General features: G+C 38.4%; 2 protein-coding genes across 3 annotated transcripts in view; both read left to right on the top strand.

Annotated features, from left to right (window-relative positions):
- The window catches only part of LOC145978320 (putative RNA-binding protein 46), a 32,901-nt gene that overhangs the window by 7,557 nt on the left and 6,089 nt on the right, over positions 1-19,255 (top strand). The window contains exon 2 of one of the 2 annotated variants that reach the window (XM_083110877.1): positions 16,966-17,377. In XM_083110877.1, the coding sequence (XP_082967003.1) occupies positions 16,966-17,377 (412 nt within the window). Of the gene's footprint in view, positions 1-16,962; positions 17,378-19,255 lie in introns of both variants that reach the window. The other variant, XM_083110876.1, reaches the window with a different exon arrangement.
- The window catches only part of Adsl (adenylosuccinate lyase), a 521,028-nt gene continuing 509,550 nt past the window's right edge, over positions 7,778-19,255 (top strand). The window contains exon 1 of the mRNA XM_083110875.1: positions 7,778-8,000. Within this exon, the coding sequence (XP_082967001.1) occupies positions 7,845-8,000 (156 nt within the window). The 5' untranslated portion in view covers positions 7,778-7,844. The remainder of the gene's footprint in view (positions 8,001-19,255) is intronic.

Here is a 19,255-nt window from a genome sequence, read left to right as displayed (position 1 = left end):
CCAGGAGATTTGAACAGGGCTTCGCCGATTTCTGTGGTAGATACTTTACCCTGTTTTATATTACGCAACACAGTAAAAACAAATACACCACACGCTTTAGCCGTAAGTTCTCGACTCTGATCAAACACTGTTTCAGCACGCACTTCTTCCGACGCCAAATCATTGAAGTAAGAATATACTTTAATAGTAAGATTTCTATCTTGTGAACGTAATATTTTACCCTCGGTGCCTGTACTACTGGTATTACGTTTCGAGAGCAACGTTATTAATTTGATTTGATTTGTTTTACTTTGCTTTTCTGTCACTTTTGGCTAATTGCGAAGATTGGAATGAGTGATGATATAATGAAATTGATGAATGGACATTCATAAACATCCATGTCCAGGCCGGGATTCGAACCCGATACCCCTGGCCTTGTAGCGCGATATGCTAACCGCTGCACAATAGGGGCTGGCGCGACATCATTGAATAACACTCACGGAACATACACCATTGCACAACTATCGAACATAAGGACCGTATTTCACAGCGCGCTACGACGCCAGGGGTCCCGGGTTCGAATCCTGGCCCGGGAATAGGTGTTTGTAAGTTTCTCTTCATCAATTTCATCATATCACCACCTCCTCATCTCCGCGATTAGCCAAAAGTGGCAGAAAAGCTAAGTAAAATAAATCGAATCGATCAATCAATAAGGGCTCTATTGAATCCTCTCACAACTGTTCTTCGTGGCGTACGAGTATAATTATTAATTATCTTACACCGCCGTTGTTACGAAAACGCTGAACTCAAACTGACTTAACTGACTCGCAATGTTCGTGAATCCCCACGACAATGAAGGGTCATTGTGTATATTCAGCCGAATTTGACATCCATAGCTTTACCAAGACACAACAACTCAGCGGGATCAACACGGTGGCAACGAAAAAACGCAGACGGATGGAAAACGAAAGGGTCATTTTGTGTGTGTGTGTGTGTGTAGAGACGTGTTGTTCCCCGTGTTTCTTCGAGAAGCGATAACTCCGGCTGTAGGCGACGGAAATTCATGGGACTTGGACGGTCTTGTTCAAAATGTCGTCTCCCATCTTATGATTAACCTTAAAGTGGCGAGTTTTATGCAAACTTCTTGCGCGCAAGAAAAAATACAGAACACGGCGTTTAACTTGCGCTCCGCAGTCTCCTAACTGTACAACGTTGCACTCCTGCCATTGGCTGGTCGCCAAGGACACGCTCTCAGTAGCTCCGCCCGATATCGCTTCTAAAAACGTGCGTCGTATAACTGTGGAGCAGGCAAACGAAATCAAGTCTCTGCGCAAGTAGTGACGCAAGACGACTCCACCAATGAACACGTGAGAGGAACGGACTCGACGCCCAGGTCCACTGCCCCCTCTCCCCACTATGGCCCCCAATGGCGTAGCGGCGCCCCCGGCAACCCCGCAATGGGGGCCGAAGTGTAGGGGTCCCGCAATGTTTTCTCTGCGCTCCTGAATATAATTCAACACACAGTGTGGGTATTTTTTTTAAAATACGAAATAGACAAAATGTAGGCCAACAATGACAAAATTTGAACTTGAAATTCACTAAATAGAAACGCCCGATCGGCGAACTTAAAATACGTATCAACAGAGTTACTGTAATTTACACCACCACAAATAACTTCACGACTGTTTTATTTATTTATATATTTATTTTCATGTGGAAGGTGATCAAGTGTGTTACCAGTAACATATCAAAAGGCAATGGCTGCGATAATAAGCAGTGGCGTACTGGCTCGATAAAAGGGGCCCTGGTAACTTAACCTGTGGGTCCTCAGAAATGCCGTATTAATTTACTTCCTCGGAGATCGCCTAAAATAGGGGGGGGGATCCCATATCTCGCACCTTTATAGATATTTCGTTTGTCGGAATCTTTTAGAGTATAAATTGTCTGCAGTTTTGAATCCAGTAGGAAGATTCAGTTAGTCGGACAGTCTGTTTTTTATTGCCGCACAAACATGAGAACTTGGTAATTCATGAACTGTTACCACTAATATTAGTTTTATGTGTGGTATTTAAAATGTAACTTCCCACCAAATATTTTCAAAGGGGTCCCAAGCCCTTTCGTATTCAAATAAGAACTGAGACAAATTTTCCACATAGTCCACACCTGTTAAGTGTTACCGATTATTTTCCTTTTTTTTTAGCTATAGTGTGACAAGGTAGTTTGACTTTCTTTTAATTGTTAAACACTTCAAAGAGGGTTACGTCCGTTACCCACTGACGTCATCGATGATATATATACGTTGTAGTATTTTAGATATTTTTTTTTACTAAGGAGCCCCCAATATTTTAGTTGCAGGGGGTCCCAGGGCACTACGCTACGCCACTGAGGCCCGCTCTTCGAGCTGCATATCAAACACACATCATGAACACATTGTACAGTATACATAACATTTAAGCCTATGTATAAAGTTGATGCAATCATGCGAATCTTACAGATAAGGTTGCATTGCGAGCGAAGAGAGCAAGACATTTTTTACTATTCCCTTCAAGACTACAAACTAATAACAATTATAATTTAAAAAAACACTAATACTTCCTCGTGAGGCCTTGACGTTTATTCTTTAAGAAAAACAATCAATCAATCCCCCAAGCATTTTTGTGCGAAGTTAACAGAAATGGTAGATACACTATGAAACAATTTATTTTCAAATTGTTTCTTAACTAACTAACTGCCTAGCCTTCTTAAACCCGAAGGTTCATGGCTGCAACAACACAGGCCTTCCATCTTTCCCTATCTTGAGCAAGTTCTATATACTCTTTTCCATCCCTACCGATTTCCCTTAGGTCCATCTCAACGTTGTCCCTCCATCTTCGTCTTGGCCTTCCTACAGGTCTCTTACCATCAGGTTTCCCAACAAGAATCCTGTAAACTCCTCTTTCCTCTCCCATTCGTGCCACATGGCCTGCCCACCTAAGTCTTCTTGATTTAATTATTCTAATAATATCTGGACATCAATACAAATTATGTAGTTCTAAATTATGTAACCTTCTCCACTCACCTGTCTCCTCATCTCTTTTAGGTCCAAATATTTTCCTAAGGATCATATTTTCAAATACTCTCAATTTATGTTCCTCTTTCAATGTAAGGGACCAAGTTTCACATCCATATAATAGTACAGGCAAAATTACTGTTTTGTATATTTTAACTTTTAGTTTCTTAGATATTAAACGAGAAGACAAAAGTTTATGATGAGAGAAGTAACATGCATTTCCTGAATTAAGCCTACTTTTTATTTCCTCTTTAATATAATTTTCATTTGTTAATATTACTCCTAAGTATTTGAATTTGGAAACTGGTTCAAACGAGTTCTTATCAATAATTAGATTTTGATTATTACCTAACACTTGGTTTCGGCCTGTAAGCATATATTTAGTTTTCTCTTTGTTAACTTCCAAACCTATCTCTTTAGCAGTTTTGAAAAATATTTTAGCATTATTTTTAATTGTATTCACATCATCCCCTAGTAAGTCTACATCATCTGCATATGCTAACAACTGAGTCATACCATTTAATTTTAGTCCTTCGTTAGTTTCTTTTACCTTCCTAACAGCATATTCTAAGGCAAAATTAAAAAGCAATGGAGATAATGCATCTCCTTGTTTTAACCCATCATGAATTGTAAATTTGTCAGACATATTAATACCCACACGAATTTTACTTTCAGTTTCACTGGTGCATATTTTTATCATACTAACAAGCTTCTTAGGTATTCCAAACTCTACTAATATATTATATAATTTCTCTCTTTTGACCGAATCATATGCTTTTTTGAAATCAATGAATAGCTGATGGACATTTTGATTATATTCCCACTTTTTTTCAAGTGTCTGTCTGATGTGAAAAATTTGATCTGTAGTTGATCTTTTACGTTTAAATCCACATTGATAATCACCTATAATTTCATTAGCATATGGGGTTAGTCTTGTTAAAAGAATGTTAGATAATATTTTATATGTTGTTGAGAGTAGAGAAATTCCACGGTAATTATTGCAGTTCATTTTATCACCTTTTTTAAACACAGGAACAATTATGGATTCTTTCCACTGTTGAGGGATTTCTTCTTTATTCCATATTAAACAAATTAATTTATGAATTTGACATATTAATGAATTTCCACCATATTTAATTAACTCAGCTGGTATTAAATCAATGCCAGGTGCTTTGTTATTCTTTAGCCTTTTAATAGCATCTTTAACTTCAGTCAAGTTAGGTTCTGGAACTAAAGGTTCTGCTGTGTGTACTTCATTTACTTCTGATTTATCTCCTACATGGACATTTAAAAGGTCATTAAAGTAGTTCTTCCATCTATTTAGAATATCGCTTGGGTCAGCTAGAAAATCATCGTCTTTATCTTTTATCAAGTTTACTTTGGGTTGTCACCCCTTTCTAAACTCATTTACACCTTTATATAAATCTCTGATATTTTTATTTTTGCTGTTTGTTTCAATTTCGTTAATTTTGCTTTTCAAGTAATCTCTTTTTTTACTTCTAAACGTGCTGTTAACTTCTCGCTTTATTCTATTATAATTGTTTAGATTTGTATCATCAGAGTTATTTAACCACATATTATCAAAGTTTTGTTATTTTGTGTCCCAGCAGAAATTCCCATGACGCAGCGCGCGTTATGAACCCCTCTCCATGTGGTGAACCCCCATTTTCAAAATAGGTAATCACCACATAGTAATTAACTTTCGCACAGGGATTTTGTGAATAACGGGGAATACTACCGCTTAAGGGTATTCCTTTTTTCAAAAAAAGTCTGTAGGGCGTCTGACTGCCACGCGCGAGACCCGGGTTCAATTCGGGGTGGGTGGCAACCCTGAGGGGTAAAGGGGGCCGGAGCGTGGTGCTGATCACATCACCTCCAAAATGGCCGTGATCGAGTATGTGTAGGGCCCTACTGCAATGTCCCCTGAATGTGCCTTCATGGAACGGTGCTTTATGCACGGGGATCCTTCATCCCCAGGCGGAAAATTGTGGCTAAGATCCTGATTCTCCCCATTATTTATTTCCTACCAGAGGCGTGGCGTGCATGTAGCCGCTGTTACCGCAGGTAACACCAAAATATAAAGAATTGAAGAACCCGTCTTAAAATATTATTACGTACATAAACTGGTAATATTGTCGTAAAGTAAACATTGCAGACTGACATTTTTTCTGACACCGGCAAAAGCGAAGAGGAGGACTGATCCGGTACCCTCCACAGGCAACATGAGGAAAGGGCCCTGAGCCCACGCAAGGAAGACTTCGCGTTGCGGCGGCAAAGACTGACCGCGGGAGGAGGAGGCGGATTTTTGGCATGCCTGTTTAGCCGGCGCAGTTGCCGGTGATCCTTACCGGAAACATACCAGTGTTGCCATATTCATTTCACAGAAAAGAGCTAAGTCGCCTAATCGGGTCTATCTTACTCTGAAGGTGTCCAGTCACACTGGGGAACGATGGCGCAGTGGTAGCGTCGCCGCCTTATAATCAAGGGATTCCGGGTTCGATACCCGGTGGAGGCACAAGTGGTTCGGATCCAACTTTAAACTGTCCCGATTAGCATTACTGTTCATGAAGTGGACTTAAATCGCCAAATCAAAATTTAAAAAAATCAAATCACACTGGGGCAAAAGCAAACTACCAAGTAATATTTTGTATTTACACTAAATATCAGCGATTGGGAAAGTCCTCTTTGTCCTTCTTCGATATCATGGGCGAGAAGGAGAGGAGAGGGATGGGTATGGTCAAGGGGTCCGCTGTTCTTCTAAAAATGTCAACCTAAAATTATATATTTCACACATATAATATTATTTCGGTTACAGGAATTTGTGATAATTGTTGATAATACTGATTGAGATTGACATACGTTTTCGCAGGATTGCAATAATTTCGGATTGAAGCAATGTTTTTGAGGTGGTAGAACTGTTTTTGGGTGAAAACAATACTTACAAGCATAATTTCCCGATTGTTATCTTAGCACGCTCTGAAGTGTCAGGTGTCGCAGGTTCGAATCCTCAGCAAGAAATGGTTATTTCAATGTTCGTTGTTATTATTTTACTTACATAATTATAAAAATTAATAATTACATACACAAAGAAATAATAATTTTATTTCAATAATTCACCATGCATCCTCATCGTCACGATTATCATATAAAGCGAAAGCCTTAAAGGTAGCAAAGGACGTAAAATATACGAAATAGTAGTGGTGTCAGAAATGAGATTTCAGTGGATTTAGCGAAACATGGAAGTGGGAGTAGTTAGGAAACAGATGAAGACTACATCTACTCTACATACGTCTTATTTGAAACGAAAAGTTTCGCGATTTGGGCAAATCTGATTTCAAAAGAACTAAGATGGCAACATTAGTAGAACTGGACTTCTTGCAGGTTCCGAAGGAAATATTGGGGAAGGGCCGATGCTGAGAGGGGAGGGGGCAAGGAGGGTGCTTCACGTGTTACAAAAGTAAACAACGGTTTGTGAGAGGGACTGTGCAGTAAGAGTTTTGTGACTGGTGTCTTTCGTCTTTATGTTGTTTTCGGGCATTGTAAATTAATTAATGAAGCTTGCTCCCAGTTCCGAGGTGGCGGGTTCATCCTATCTGGACAGTGTGTGTAATCGTGCGATAGAAGATATTTTGAAGCAATCTCTTGGTTCGTTATTTTGCAGAAAAAAATCGAAATTGTGGCGAAAGGGAGGCCAAAGCCTATTTTGAACTATTTAAAAACCAAGTCGTCTGGACAGTGTGTGTAATCGTGCGATAGAAGATATTTTGAAGCAATCTCTTGGTTCGTTATTTTGCAGAAAAAAATCGAAATTGTGGCGAAAGGGAGGCCAAAGCCTATTTTGAACTATTTAAAAACCAAGTCGTCTGCTGGATATGACCGACATTTCAATGTTTCGTGGTATAACGACTATCCGTGGTTATGTGGATGTGTGCAGTTGTCGAAACTCTTTTGTTAGCCATGTACTCTATTTTCGGGTGAAAAAAGAAACGTGTCGAATTCAGATGTGGATAACATGGACCATGACCATGACGCACCCAAAAATTCAAATTCAAATGAAAAACTTCTCTTTATGACAGCATCATAGAATTTTTTTGATTTGATTTGATTGATTTTGCTTGGCTTGTGCCACTTTTGGCTAATTTGCGAAGATGGGGATGAGTGATGATATGATTAAATTGATGAATAGACATCACAAACGCCCATCCCAAGCTAGGTTTCGAACCCGGCATCATATAACTATTTTCAAAGTCGGATTGATCTGCTCTATAAGTAGCCTTCGATGTTTCTGTAAGTATCAAATTACGTATTATTGTGTCAACAACCAATGTTTGCGATTTCACTTTAGTCCTTATGTCAACATTTTTTCCTGATTAATAACTTTACCAAAATCTAGTATTGAATTGCATACGTACCAGATTAATATTATATGAACTACTTGGAAGACATTGGGGGGGGGGGCATGAGGTGGGGAGGCGCCCACGTCTCCCCTAAATGTCCTACTGATAACCGGTAACACTTTTAAAAATCCACGCCACGCCACTGTTTCCTACTGCAGTTGAAAACATATTAGCAGTCTCACACAATCAAAGTTGTAGCAGGTTGTAGTTTCGTGCTCTATACTTTACGAAATACTTTGCATACAGGAGTGGAATGTGATGGCATTTGACCCATCTCGCAACCGAGGTCTTGATAATGGTCGTAAATGCGATAAGGCCGAAATCAGGTCGCTACAAAACTGCAGTGCGGCATTCGCTTCTCTCTTGTTTTGTGCGTCTGCTGCTGTGTGTCTAGTTGGTTGATAAGTGTGGAGGGCAAAATGACTGAAGGATATCAAGAAAATAATGAATTTTGTGGTTATCGTTCGCCTCTTTCGTCGCGTTATGCGTCGAAAGAAATGCAGTACAATTTTAGTGACATGAAGAAGTTTTCTACCTGGCGAAAACTTTGGATATATCTCGCGAAGGCAGAAAAGGTAAGTATTTATGCTGCATTTTAACTTGATGAACATGTAATTATTCATGTTAAAGATGCATAATTGGCTACTTTTTAACATGATTTTGAAGAAAAGACGTGTATTAACTATTATGGCGTGAATTACTGTATAGAAATCATGTTGACTCAACTTTTCCGAGTGTTAGTTGGTCTATGTGCCTTGAACGTGAATTATACACATTCACGTTGTAACTGAATACTGAGAATCGTGACGCAGAACATTATTATTATTATTACGATTACACTCATTTTTCTTCAGTACAATTCGCTGTTGCTCAAAATTCGTATGTGGGATGTATCACCCTTGCACTTAAGGATCACAAAACATTTTTCCTTGCTTTATTTATGTGCTTTGGTAGATATATTACCCGCGCTCAAACAAGTTGTTTCTCATTAAATTTTACATGATTGTCATTTGATAGTGTACATGTTATTTCAAAGTTAAATGTGCTGAATGATAGTACGAAGCAGGGTGTCCATTATGTTTTTAAAGTCTGCCAATTTTAACCACAGTAACTACATTTGCAATGAAACTTGTGCTAGTGATACTCTGTTGGGTGAGCAACATTTTCTTTATAAACGTATTCATCACAAAGAAACCCTGCCAGTGTGGCAAATTTGCTGACATGTTTTTAACACTGTCTTTCCTAGTTAATTTTATTGCAGGCATTGCCGCAAAGTTCGCGTACCTTTATTATTGAATAGCATTCACTTATGATCATTCAAGGAACATAACATAACATATCCATCCACTCTGGTGTACTTGGCTATTTATGTATCATGCATAATAATTACTGATCGCAACAGCAAATCAATGAGGTGGTAGACCCATGGTTTGCATAAATGATTGTTAGTGATTTTATTAATGTGCTCACAGTAGCAAAAGTAATTAAGTAACTGTGCAGATATTGATGATTTCCGTTAGCTGCTGTGATGGGTACCCCAAACACCAGCTGTAATGTAATTTTATAAATTCATTGCGTTTGTTCTTTGCATTTGACATGCTATATTTCGGTTGTGTATTGTTTAATTCTACCATGTTACAGTTATTTTGCTCAAGTTGGTAACTGTTACAATCATTTTTTAATTTTTTTTTCATAGAATCAATTTGTTCTAGATGATAGGCTATCGTGAATAATTTGTTTCCTGTTGGAAGTGCAAGCAGGTACTTTTATGTTTTACTGATGAACATCTAGAATTAAAATTAATTTTCATTAAATTTCATTTGCATAAATGGAAAAATGGAGAGCTGAGAGCATTTAAAGTAAACTCGTTTATTTTAAAGTATTGCATAACGCAAACAGTTTGCTTGCACATAATTACACAGACATTTTTTTTTAAAACTACAATACTGTTAATTGCTATCCAATAATTAGTGACATATCTGCGATGATTGTTGTGGAGTGTACAGTCATGGATACTTCTGGGTTGTAATATTTCATTGAAAGTTAATGGTGGTGTTACAGTCCAGAAGTGTCCATGACTGTATTAGAGTACTGCGTGGGATCACTTTTGCTCACTCGTACTTGTTCGAGTCTCCCACTCTCGAGCATGTACAATAGAATATCATTTTAATGTGACTGTAACAGTAGGCACATATATGTAAAATATTATCTTAGTAGTTTCAGCCCACAATCATCAATTTCATTTTCATATATCACTATGTATTCGTAAGATAGGCTAAACTGCATTTTAGCATGGAGATGATGAATATGTTCACTAAGTTTTAATTTCACTGCATCTTTCTGGAGCGCGGAAACAAATATTTACGAGTGTACAGCCGTTTAAAGATGCGAGGTGGAACTCTACTTGTGGCCATGTTTTCGTAGCAGCCACCTGTACCAATGGATATATATAACACTAGCTTTTTCAGGCCTAAACCAAAAAAAATTGCTCACCAATTCTGGGCTCCACCCTTGGGGCGATTGACCTACCGCTACCGCGACCCTGCCTTTTTCTATAGTCCCCCCTTTAAAGGCATGATAGTTCCTGTACAACACTATTTTTCGACAATTCACTCAAACATAAGAAAAATAAACATTCACAATCCACAAGCCACTCAAAAGAAGAAAAAGAAAATGTGTAGACGTGCGCCTGTGACATGAATCCATGGTGGAAGCCCTGAAAAACGTAAATGACGTTACGTAGGTAAGGAATTTTAATATTACAAAAATGTAAGTTTCGTAGCACGTAGATCTCTGAAAATATCCTTCCGTGCTAGTTAGAAACACCCTTTCTTAGAAGAAACTTCATTTCGGATGAAAAGATTTGAAATGTGGTAGAAATCGAGGGTGGAGGATTTCTGGACGGAGCCGCTGTCAGTTCCGTACGCTATCTCGCATTGTCCATGTGACCTCTTTGGTGCTCTCTCCGTGGAGCACTATACTGTACATCCTTATGCACCAGATGCTCTGAAATACACCTACATGCATGCATCCAGAGATTGTTTCGGTGTGTGGTTCTCGATCCGTTCGAATTTCCAATCAAAGTGGAGTAAAACCTCGTTATTCCAGACCCCGAGAACCTGGACTTTGCTTAATCCGGAAAAAAGAGGTAATGCAAGGTTTTAAATGTGGCAGAAGTCAACAAGAGAACTTTCCCAAAGAAAAGGCAGTCAACCACTGATGAAATTCTGTTTCCCGCAGACTTTGTACTGTACTGTATAGTGTATTTAGGCCTATGAACTTTAAATACACCATAATAAACGTGTTTTGTTGCTGTAAACGGAGTTTCCATGCACTTTCTACTGTTCTTTTAGGTTATTTCAGTTAATCCGGACTTTCGTTAAACCGGTCAACTTATCTCCCCCAAAAAGTACGGATTATCGAGGTTTTACATGTACTATAATACTTCACTCACAATTTAAATTTAAAAGTATAAGGTAGTTAAGTCCATTGAAGATGATAATCAGTTGATGGTATTAAATTAGTGAATCCTATCCTGACGTGAAGCGTAAGGTGCAAAATTGTAGAGCCTGGAGGTTGAAGTGAAAAACATGCGTTTCTGCTCTATGACCGAGCATGTTAAGTAGTGGACTTTCGATGCTGCCACAGGCATTCTCATGTTCTATGTGAGCGTCCCTTCATCTGTCATCACTCATTTTCATTGTCGCAATTAGCCAAAAGTGACCAAAACAACTCGAGCTGAGCCGATAGAACTCTGAACCGATGTCAATACCAATGCTTGAAAATTAATTAAAAGTTCTTTGAAATATTAATTAATATTAGCATTTAAGTTTTCCACTCTAATTATATGTATGAATTTACCAATATTTTTGCTTCAACATATTTGAGGATTACATGATTGATTTGCTTTATTTTACTTCGCCTTTTGTGCCACTTTTGGCTAATTTGCGTAGATGATGAAATTCATGAATGGACACTCACAAGCATCCATGCCCGGGCCAGGATTCGAACCCAGGACCCCTGGCATCGTAACAGGATGTGCTAAGCACTCCACCACGGGGGCCGGCTATTAGACCACCGTGGCGCTTTGGGAATGTAGGTTACTTTTTGTACTAGACATTACTGCGAAATTTATGTAAAAACACAAAATGCCTGTGCGAAAGTTAATTACTTTGTGGTGATTACCTTTTATTTTGAAAATGTGGGTTCACCACAGGGAGAGGGGTTCATAATGTGTGCTGCGTCATTGGAATTTCTGCTGGGACACAAAATAACAGAACTTTGATAATATAGTAGGTAAGAAACAATTTGAAAATAAATTGTTTCATAGTAAATCTACCATTTCTGTTAACTTCACCCAAAAATGGTTGGGGGAATTGATTGGTTATTCTTAAAGAATAAACCACTCTGCCACGGGAGCTTAGATCTGAAAGCAACATAAAAATAGGAAATATACAAAAAACCTAGACATTTATAGACTAGGTTGGGGGGGGGGGGGAATTCCTCCTCACTGGTACAAGTGTGTAGTGGAACTTCCTTTCTGGGTGCTTTCCCAAGCTTGTGTATTTGCTAGTGTGTCTAGTTCACTGCACTTTTGGACTCTGTTTGCACTCTCATATCTATTTGGTTACAAAGTGCAACACTTGTCATCAATTTCATTGATTTGGTATTTGCACCATGTGCTGAAATGGTGTACAGTGTGGTGTTGTATAGTAACGTGATACACACCAACCAATCGGTGAACATTGAAAGCTGAAGGGAGGCATTTTTTTTAATCTTCTGGGCTTCAACGCTGCTAATCTTGTGTACTATCTACTTGGTTACTCACCATTTCATTGTGCTGGCTTGACACTGGAATGTGCATGTACTCCACCTATTGTCAAAAATGTGGAAAACTGAATGGGGCTTGTATAATCATCATTGATCAAGTTAATTCTTTATGGCATACACTGCTAGTAATCATAATCATAATTCACTCACATTAAACGAGCAGTTATTTTGAATATCTCGTAAAGTTTTTATTGGGCTCTGTGAGCTAAGTTTAAATATTTTTTGCTTGTTTTGTGACTTATAGTTCACCAGTAAAATAATTACTGCACTACACACATTGGAAAGTTTTGTATTGCTTTTGTGCATTCTGCATGTGGCAGTTTATGTCCACATGACTTAAAATTAGAGTTACAAGAAAGCCGGCTTTTTCAAATGGACTTTCTTTTTCGATAAAAAGCTGGCTTTTTACTAATTACAGCTAACCTATTTCACTTGAAGTTACTGTTATGAGTTTACAGGTTTGTAGTGACATATTTTACAACTAGATACAAAAAATTACAAAATGTAGCAGTCAAGAGACTGATATTAGCCAATCCTAGTGGACACACATTGTATAGTGGTTCATATACAATTTTAATCCTAGCTTACCGAGGGGTAGGGGACTTGCAAGCGCACCAAATCTATTTTTTTAGATTTTGTTTGAAAATAAATTACATTGATCTCTAGTATGCTCCCAATATTCTTGCATTACTTTTGTTCATAAAAACATAAATGTAATGTAATTAGGAGGCAAAGTGCACTTGGTGGGCGTATCAGGTGCCACCGATGAATGCATCTCATTTGAGACACTAATGCCAGTGACAGTGTACAAATTGGTTGGTAATGATGGTAAATATTATAATTATTATATTTAATAAACAACTGCACTTCTACAGACAAAATAGCATTAATAAAAAATATTATAGATTTTGTGAGTTTTACTGAATGATAAAATATATGTGAAACACTAATGCAATAATTGGTTATTATTTTTTAGGTATGACTTAAGATGACCAAACCCCCCTCAGATTTTCTTCATATTTGACATACTTACTAATTGAGGTCTGCTGATGACGAATGTGAAGTTAAAATTTGTCGGAAACTTCTAGAAATTGCAAAATAATTGCAAAACATTGACGTGTGGTTAGGTTAGGCAAACATAGTTAAAATTTGGTGTCATGGTAGTATCAGGAATATATATATTTCCTTGCGAAACAAAAAATTTCGCGAAAATAGACTGTTTTTCATTCCGAAAAGTAACGTCTTATTTTTGCTTATTTTGAATTTTCTAGACGTTTCAGACAACTTTTAACTTCAGATTCGTGATTAGGAGGCCTCAATTAGTGAGTATGCCAAATATGAAGAAAATCAGAGAGGGGTCCGGTCATCTTAAGTCGTTCCATTTTTTTATTAATGATAGTAATTTTTGTAATTATTATAATTAATAAATAACTGCACATATGTAATCAGCAAAGGAAGCAGTGATTCAATAATAAAATGGTATCTTGAATTCTAGTGATAAGAAGAAAAGTGTGGGCCTGTGAGTCACACCTCCCCGGTATGCAAGTTTCTTGTAGGGCACGGTTAAGCTAGGGTTTAACTAAACGTGAAGTCCTGATGAGCACATCTGGCCATGAAATAGACTTAAAGCAACCTGTTACATGTTTGTGTCTCAATTTAAATGTTGATGTCATAAAATATGAAACAAATGTTAATATAAAAATATTCGATGTTTCGGAACAATTAAAAATCTTTACTGTTCGCAACACATATGCAGAAGTATACATATTACGTGAATGTGTGTGTCTCCAGGACACCAACACGTGCCTCCAGGAGACCAACCTTTAGAAGTAAATGCAACCTTTCAAACCGAAGCAACATAAGCTGCAAGTGTCACTTGTTCTCTACCGTTTTCTCAAGGAACTTTCAGACCGAAGCAACAAGTGGCATGTGTCACTTTGAAGCAGACCCTCAGTAATCCATTCAACCTTTTGAACCAAAGTGCAACAACGAGCTAAACATGTCACTTTCATGTTGCTCGCACTATACTGTTGCATTATGCCACTTTGGTCTGTTGTTGTTGCATGCATGGTGTATATCTTGCTTTATACTAAAGAAGACTGTGTTGCTTGTTATCTGTGACTTCAGTCTGAAACCTCCTTCAGTGGTGCACATCATGTCACCTCGGTCTTGTTTGTGCATGCATGGGGGATGCTTGCTTTCAGACTGAAGGCAACCATGTCGCTTGTCACTTGATTGTGACACGTCCAACTGTCATGTGTTGCTTCGGTCTAAATGTTCTCTGTACTAAAAGATTGTTAGCTAGATTAAGATTTAATTTAGCCTTTAATCACAAAGAACAAATTGCAAGTACTGTTGTTGGAAAAAGGACTGCTTTTGAAAGAAGGTTCCTTTTATAGTTATGAATGGGCCTCTGGAGTGAAATAAAGTAATGCTGTTGCCTTATAATAAGAAGGGGCCTGAGGTTCAATCCTCGGTGGTCAGAGTGCTTTGGATCTCATTTCAATCTGTAGGTCCAGTCCAGATTTCTTAAATAGGATATTTTTCCCCCATTTGCGGCAAGTCTTACTTGCTTCTGCTTCAGTTTTAGTGATAGTGTTTTTCAACCACCGGGCTGCAAAAGGTCCGTTGCACAAAAGGGTTGAGGACTAATTTAAATCTAATTTTATATTTGACAGCAAGTCTATACATAATTGAACTATGATTATGCAATAGTTTATATATTAATATTAATTGAGGGTGCATATTAATTTCTATATAAACTTTAAAGATCAGAAATGTATTTATGAGAGAAATTGTTGGGATCAGGGCATCGACTTGTAAGAATTAAATTTACTGGGCTGTGGCCTCACAAAGGTTGAGAATTTTGCAACAAGCAGCCAAAATACATCTCTAGTTGCTCTGTGCCCAGGTTTAGCGGGCATTTAACCAAATTATACATGATGTACTGGAAAGCCAGAATAACAAATTTATTTTACTGAACACAAAATTTAATGTAGGGTGATTTGATACTAGATTTTCAAAAGGTAGAGCAGTATTATCTTTTTTGCTTCATGTACGTGTTCGTATAACAAATTCAAACATTGTAAATCATATCATACTAATCACGCTATTAGACTATTAAAAATGCATACAAAACTACTCTAGTTATTGTGAATATATTTATACTACATAGATATATTAAATAGGCCCAGTGAAATATGAAGATAACACTCTGAAAGAACCGCCCATTCAAAAACTCCAGCTTTTTTGAAAACACTGTTTATGTCAACTTATGCCCCCATTAGTTTGGATTAACGAGGTTTTACTGTATTCTAATAACCATTTTATCCAGATATCCCTTGTATCTGAATATATGGATTATCTTAATTTCCGTATCTCTTTTATCCAAACGTTTGTTTATTCAATATTTATCTATCTGATATTCAAATAGATTTATCTCGGTTTGGAATCTAAAATCATGGATTGGAATCATGTGAAGCTAGCATGGGTTGCATTTAAAGCCAACCTGCAATGTTAATTGCACATTGTTAATTGTCTAGTGTTTTTTAATTTTTTTATTTAGGACTATGTTTTGACAGAACACCTCTTCTCTTGTCTTCAAGTGTTCTTTTTTATATTTTTATTTTGGTGGGAACGAACCTGTGCTGGATTTGTAGTAAATCGCAGGTCCATCATATAAAGGCATTTGGTCACCTGAAGATGGGAGAAGAGGTGCTGTTTAGAAACAGTGTTAAAATAATGTGAAGAAGGCAGCACCTGGCAGTGGATAGTGTCCAATTGACTTTGCAGGTTAGCGTAGATCCATTGTCACTAACTTTTAGAGAAGTATTGTATTTAAAGCTGTTAAAGAATCATCATTGATGACCTTAGTTTGTTTCAAATGGTAACACTTTTGCTCAGGATGTCACATATTTTGTGACACTTGCCCTGATATCATATAACTGGGTAACTCAGTTGGGTTTGAATGCTGGATCCTATGTCCAGCTGCCTGAAGTCGAAAATATTAGCTGCGGGAATGATCCTATAGTTTAACATGGTGACAGTGACACAACCAGGGGGGATGCTTTGCGAAAATTTTGCTAGCTTTGGAGATACCATTTCCCCACATCCTCCTTACTTCCAGCACTGCCTATGTCCAAATCATGATTTATCTATAAGTTTGAACCAAATGTGTGTGTACATGTGCCTTTACAATTATGTAAAGTATTTATGTGTGAACGTTTCACACCGTGGTTGTGCGGTCTAAGGCTTTGGGCTATGGGATGCATGCTGGTTGGAGTCTCCCGGGGAAAAGTGTAACAACTTTTCTTGGAGAATTTGGCCAGTGTGTGTGACCAGTGGCCACCAACCATTGTGAGGAGATTGAAGATGTATGAATGAGTTGCGTAACACTATCATGGAACCTTACGATGCTGACTCCAGGTTCGTTCTGCTGACGACGCACCAGCCTGTAACTGGTTCGATGATCTCCCACCTCTGCTGCGGCATGTAGGAGTAAGACCAGCAGTAGGTGGGTGCAGCATGGGTTATTATTTATATGTGAAAAATTTGCATTAAAAATTGTGTGCAAAAAACAGATGGCAGACTTGACTTTCGATTTGCGACCTCAGGTTGTATAGACAGAATATTCTGGCGATTGTGCATGGCTAGAGTTGGTTAGTCCATCCTTGTGTGTTGAATTATTGCAAAAGTCAAAGTTTGCAGCAGATGTCTTCGCCCAGAAGCCAGCCTGTGCAGAGAGGCTCCCCGCTCCGAAGTCCGTCATCCGGAAGTCATTCCCCGCGATCATTCGCCAGCAGTCCATCCGGAAGTCACTCCTCAGGATACAGGAACTCTCCTCGTCACGGAAACTCTGGACTGCTGAACAGATTGCTGCAGCTGGACCTTGGAAACCAGCTCCCTGGCTACATCGATCGCCTTAATCAGCCAAGCGTCGAAGGCATCCGGAATGGCATTGCGTTCATTGACAGGTGCGCTCAGACACGAATTCCGTGCATCTTCAACCAGAGTGTGCAGTCCCCACCCATCGCCTTCTGGCAGCCGCAGAGGATTGCTGTACGGTCTACATCTCCTATTTTTACTCTCCAGGATTTTGGACCTCAGAGTGGAACGCCAAGAGGTACGTTAAGATTTTTGACGTAACTTTCTTCAATGCATTTATGTTGTATTGGGTTATGGATGCTGTATCCATTATTCCTAATTGGCATTTTAAGGGTATGATCATAGCAAGGCAGGTTTGTACTGCTTCAAACAGAATGTAGTTGTGTATACAGGGTGATCATAAAATCTTTCCCTGTTTTCAAACATTTATTACACGGAAATTGGTGAGACTTTATGCTCACCCTGTATTTTTGTAGGTTGCCAGAGAATAGGTTAGGGGCTCAGAAATCGTCCAGGAAGAATATCATTCAGATACACCCGTTATGTTATTTCTTCAGCCACTTGACACATTTACCCTGTATCAACTTGTAATGAAATAAGTATATTTTCACAGTTTGTGTCAGGGTTGCCAGGTTAAGATGAAAATACATGACAAAATTGCAATCACAAGTTGAAAATAAGGGACAGAATTGCAAAAACACTGTTTATAGTCTTAAACATTTTACTCACTTTTTCATTTGTAGAACAGTTCTTTCTTATGAAAAAAATGCTAATAGATGTTGTAGCATGCAGTATTACATCAACGTGATGTGTTATTAAAATTTCTTTGTTACATTGTTTGCAACATGCTTTACATTTATTACCACCACTTTAAACCACAGGTAAAAATCTTCTTCCTGCAACAATGACTTGCATAAGACTATTTTAAATTTACAACTTATCTTGAAGAAGCTGTGGTGGTATGGTTGACAGGGCATCTGACTACCATTCAGGAGGCCTGGGTTCGATTCTGACCTTGTTCCTGTACAACGCAGCTTTGGGGTTCACCCACCCTCAAATAAATGGAGGTACAGGTGGCCAGAGCATAGTGCTGATTCCATGACCTCAAAAACCAAAATGGTTAAGACTGAAAATGTTGACTAGTTCTAACTCCACATTCCACATATATGTGCCTTCATGTGCAATGAGCTGCCGTACCTTTATTTATCTCTAAGCACAATGAACAGAACTTAAAGCATGAATTCACCTTGCTTGCTAAGAAGAAAGTATAGGGCGATTCACATAAAACTGACACATTTCATTATCGATGTATGCGAACAAGAATAAAGCTAGCAACACGTTATTAGATCTGAAATGTAGCATAAATATGAAAGTTTATAACCTTTATAATGCATGCTGGAAGTGTCCTCCCTCCTCCTGAAGGCAAAGCTGGACACGTGGTTCCATGTTCCTGATTGTTCGTTTGAGTATGCTGTTGTCAGTACCGGTGATATCATTTGCAATGCCCCCATTCATTTTGTCCAATGCCCGAGGGTGTCGAGCATACACTTTTTTCTTGAGATACCCCCACAGGAAGAAGTCGAAGGTGGGTCAAGTCAGGTAATCTCAGTGGCCATAAGTTTGTTTCACTTTGGATCAGCGCCAAGGACTTATTTGGAGCATGGCATGTGAAACCATCCTGTTAACAATTCCTTTTACACAGCTCTGTCATTCATTTGCTCTACAAACACCATGAAAATTCGTAGCATGAACTGCATGTTAGCAGCGACTGAAATACGAAATCACATCATCGCCATTACACGAAGCAATACGGCGACGTAAGCAACTTGATTCCTGCAGAACTGCGCACTCTGGAGAATGTACAAATCCTCCAGATGGTCCAGCATCATATGAGACTAACATAGAGCATTGCGATGTATTCCTATCAAAATAAAATGTGATTGAAATGTGTTAGTTTTATATGGATCACCGTGTAGGAGTGGTGCTAAGGATGCAGCTGTTACAAATGGGTTGGAAATGAGAACTGTAATTAATACCTGTCCCACTATGTACCGCCACTGGTGAAAGAAACTATGATCTAAATGTTCAGACATATGTATACAGTCGGAAAAAAAAT

This window comes from Lepisma saccharinum, chromosome 24, assembly GCF_977018435.1.
Source record: "Lepisma saccharinum chromosome 24, izLepSacc3.1, whole genome shotgun sequence".
NCBI classification, from domain to species: Eukaryota; Metazoa; Arthropoda; class Insecta; order Zygentoma; family Lepismatidae; genus Lepisma; species Lepisma saccharinum.
Note: the sequence above shows the minus strand (reverse complement) of the source record. Positions and strands in the feature narration are given on the sequence as shown.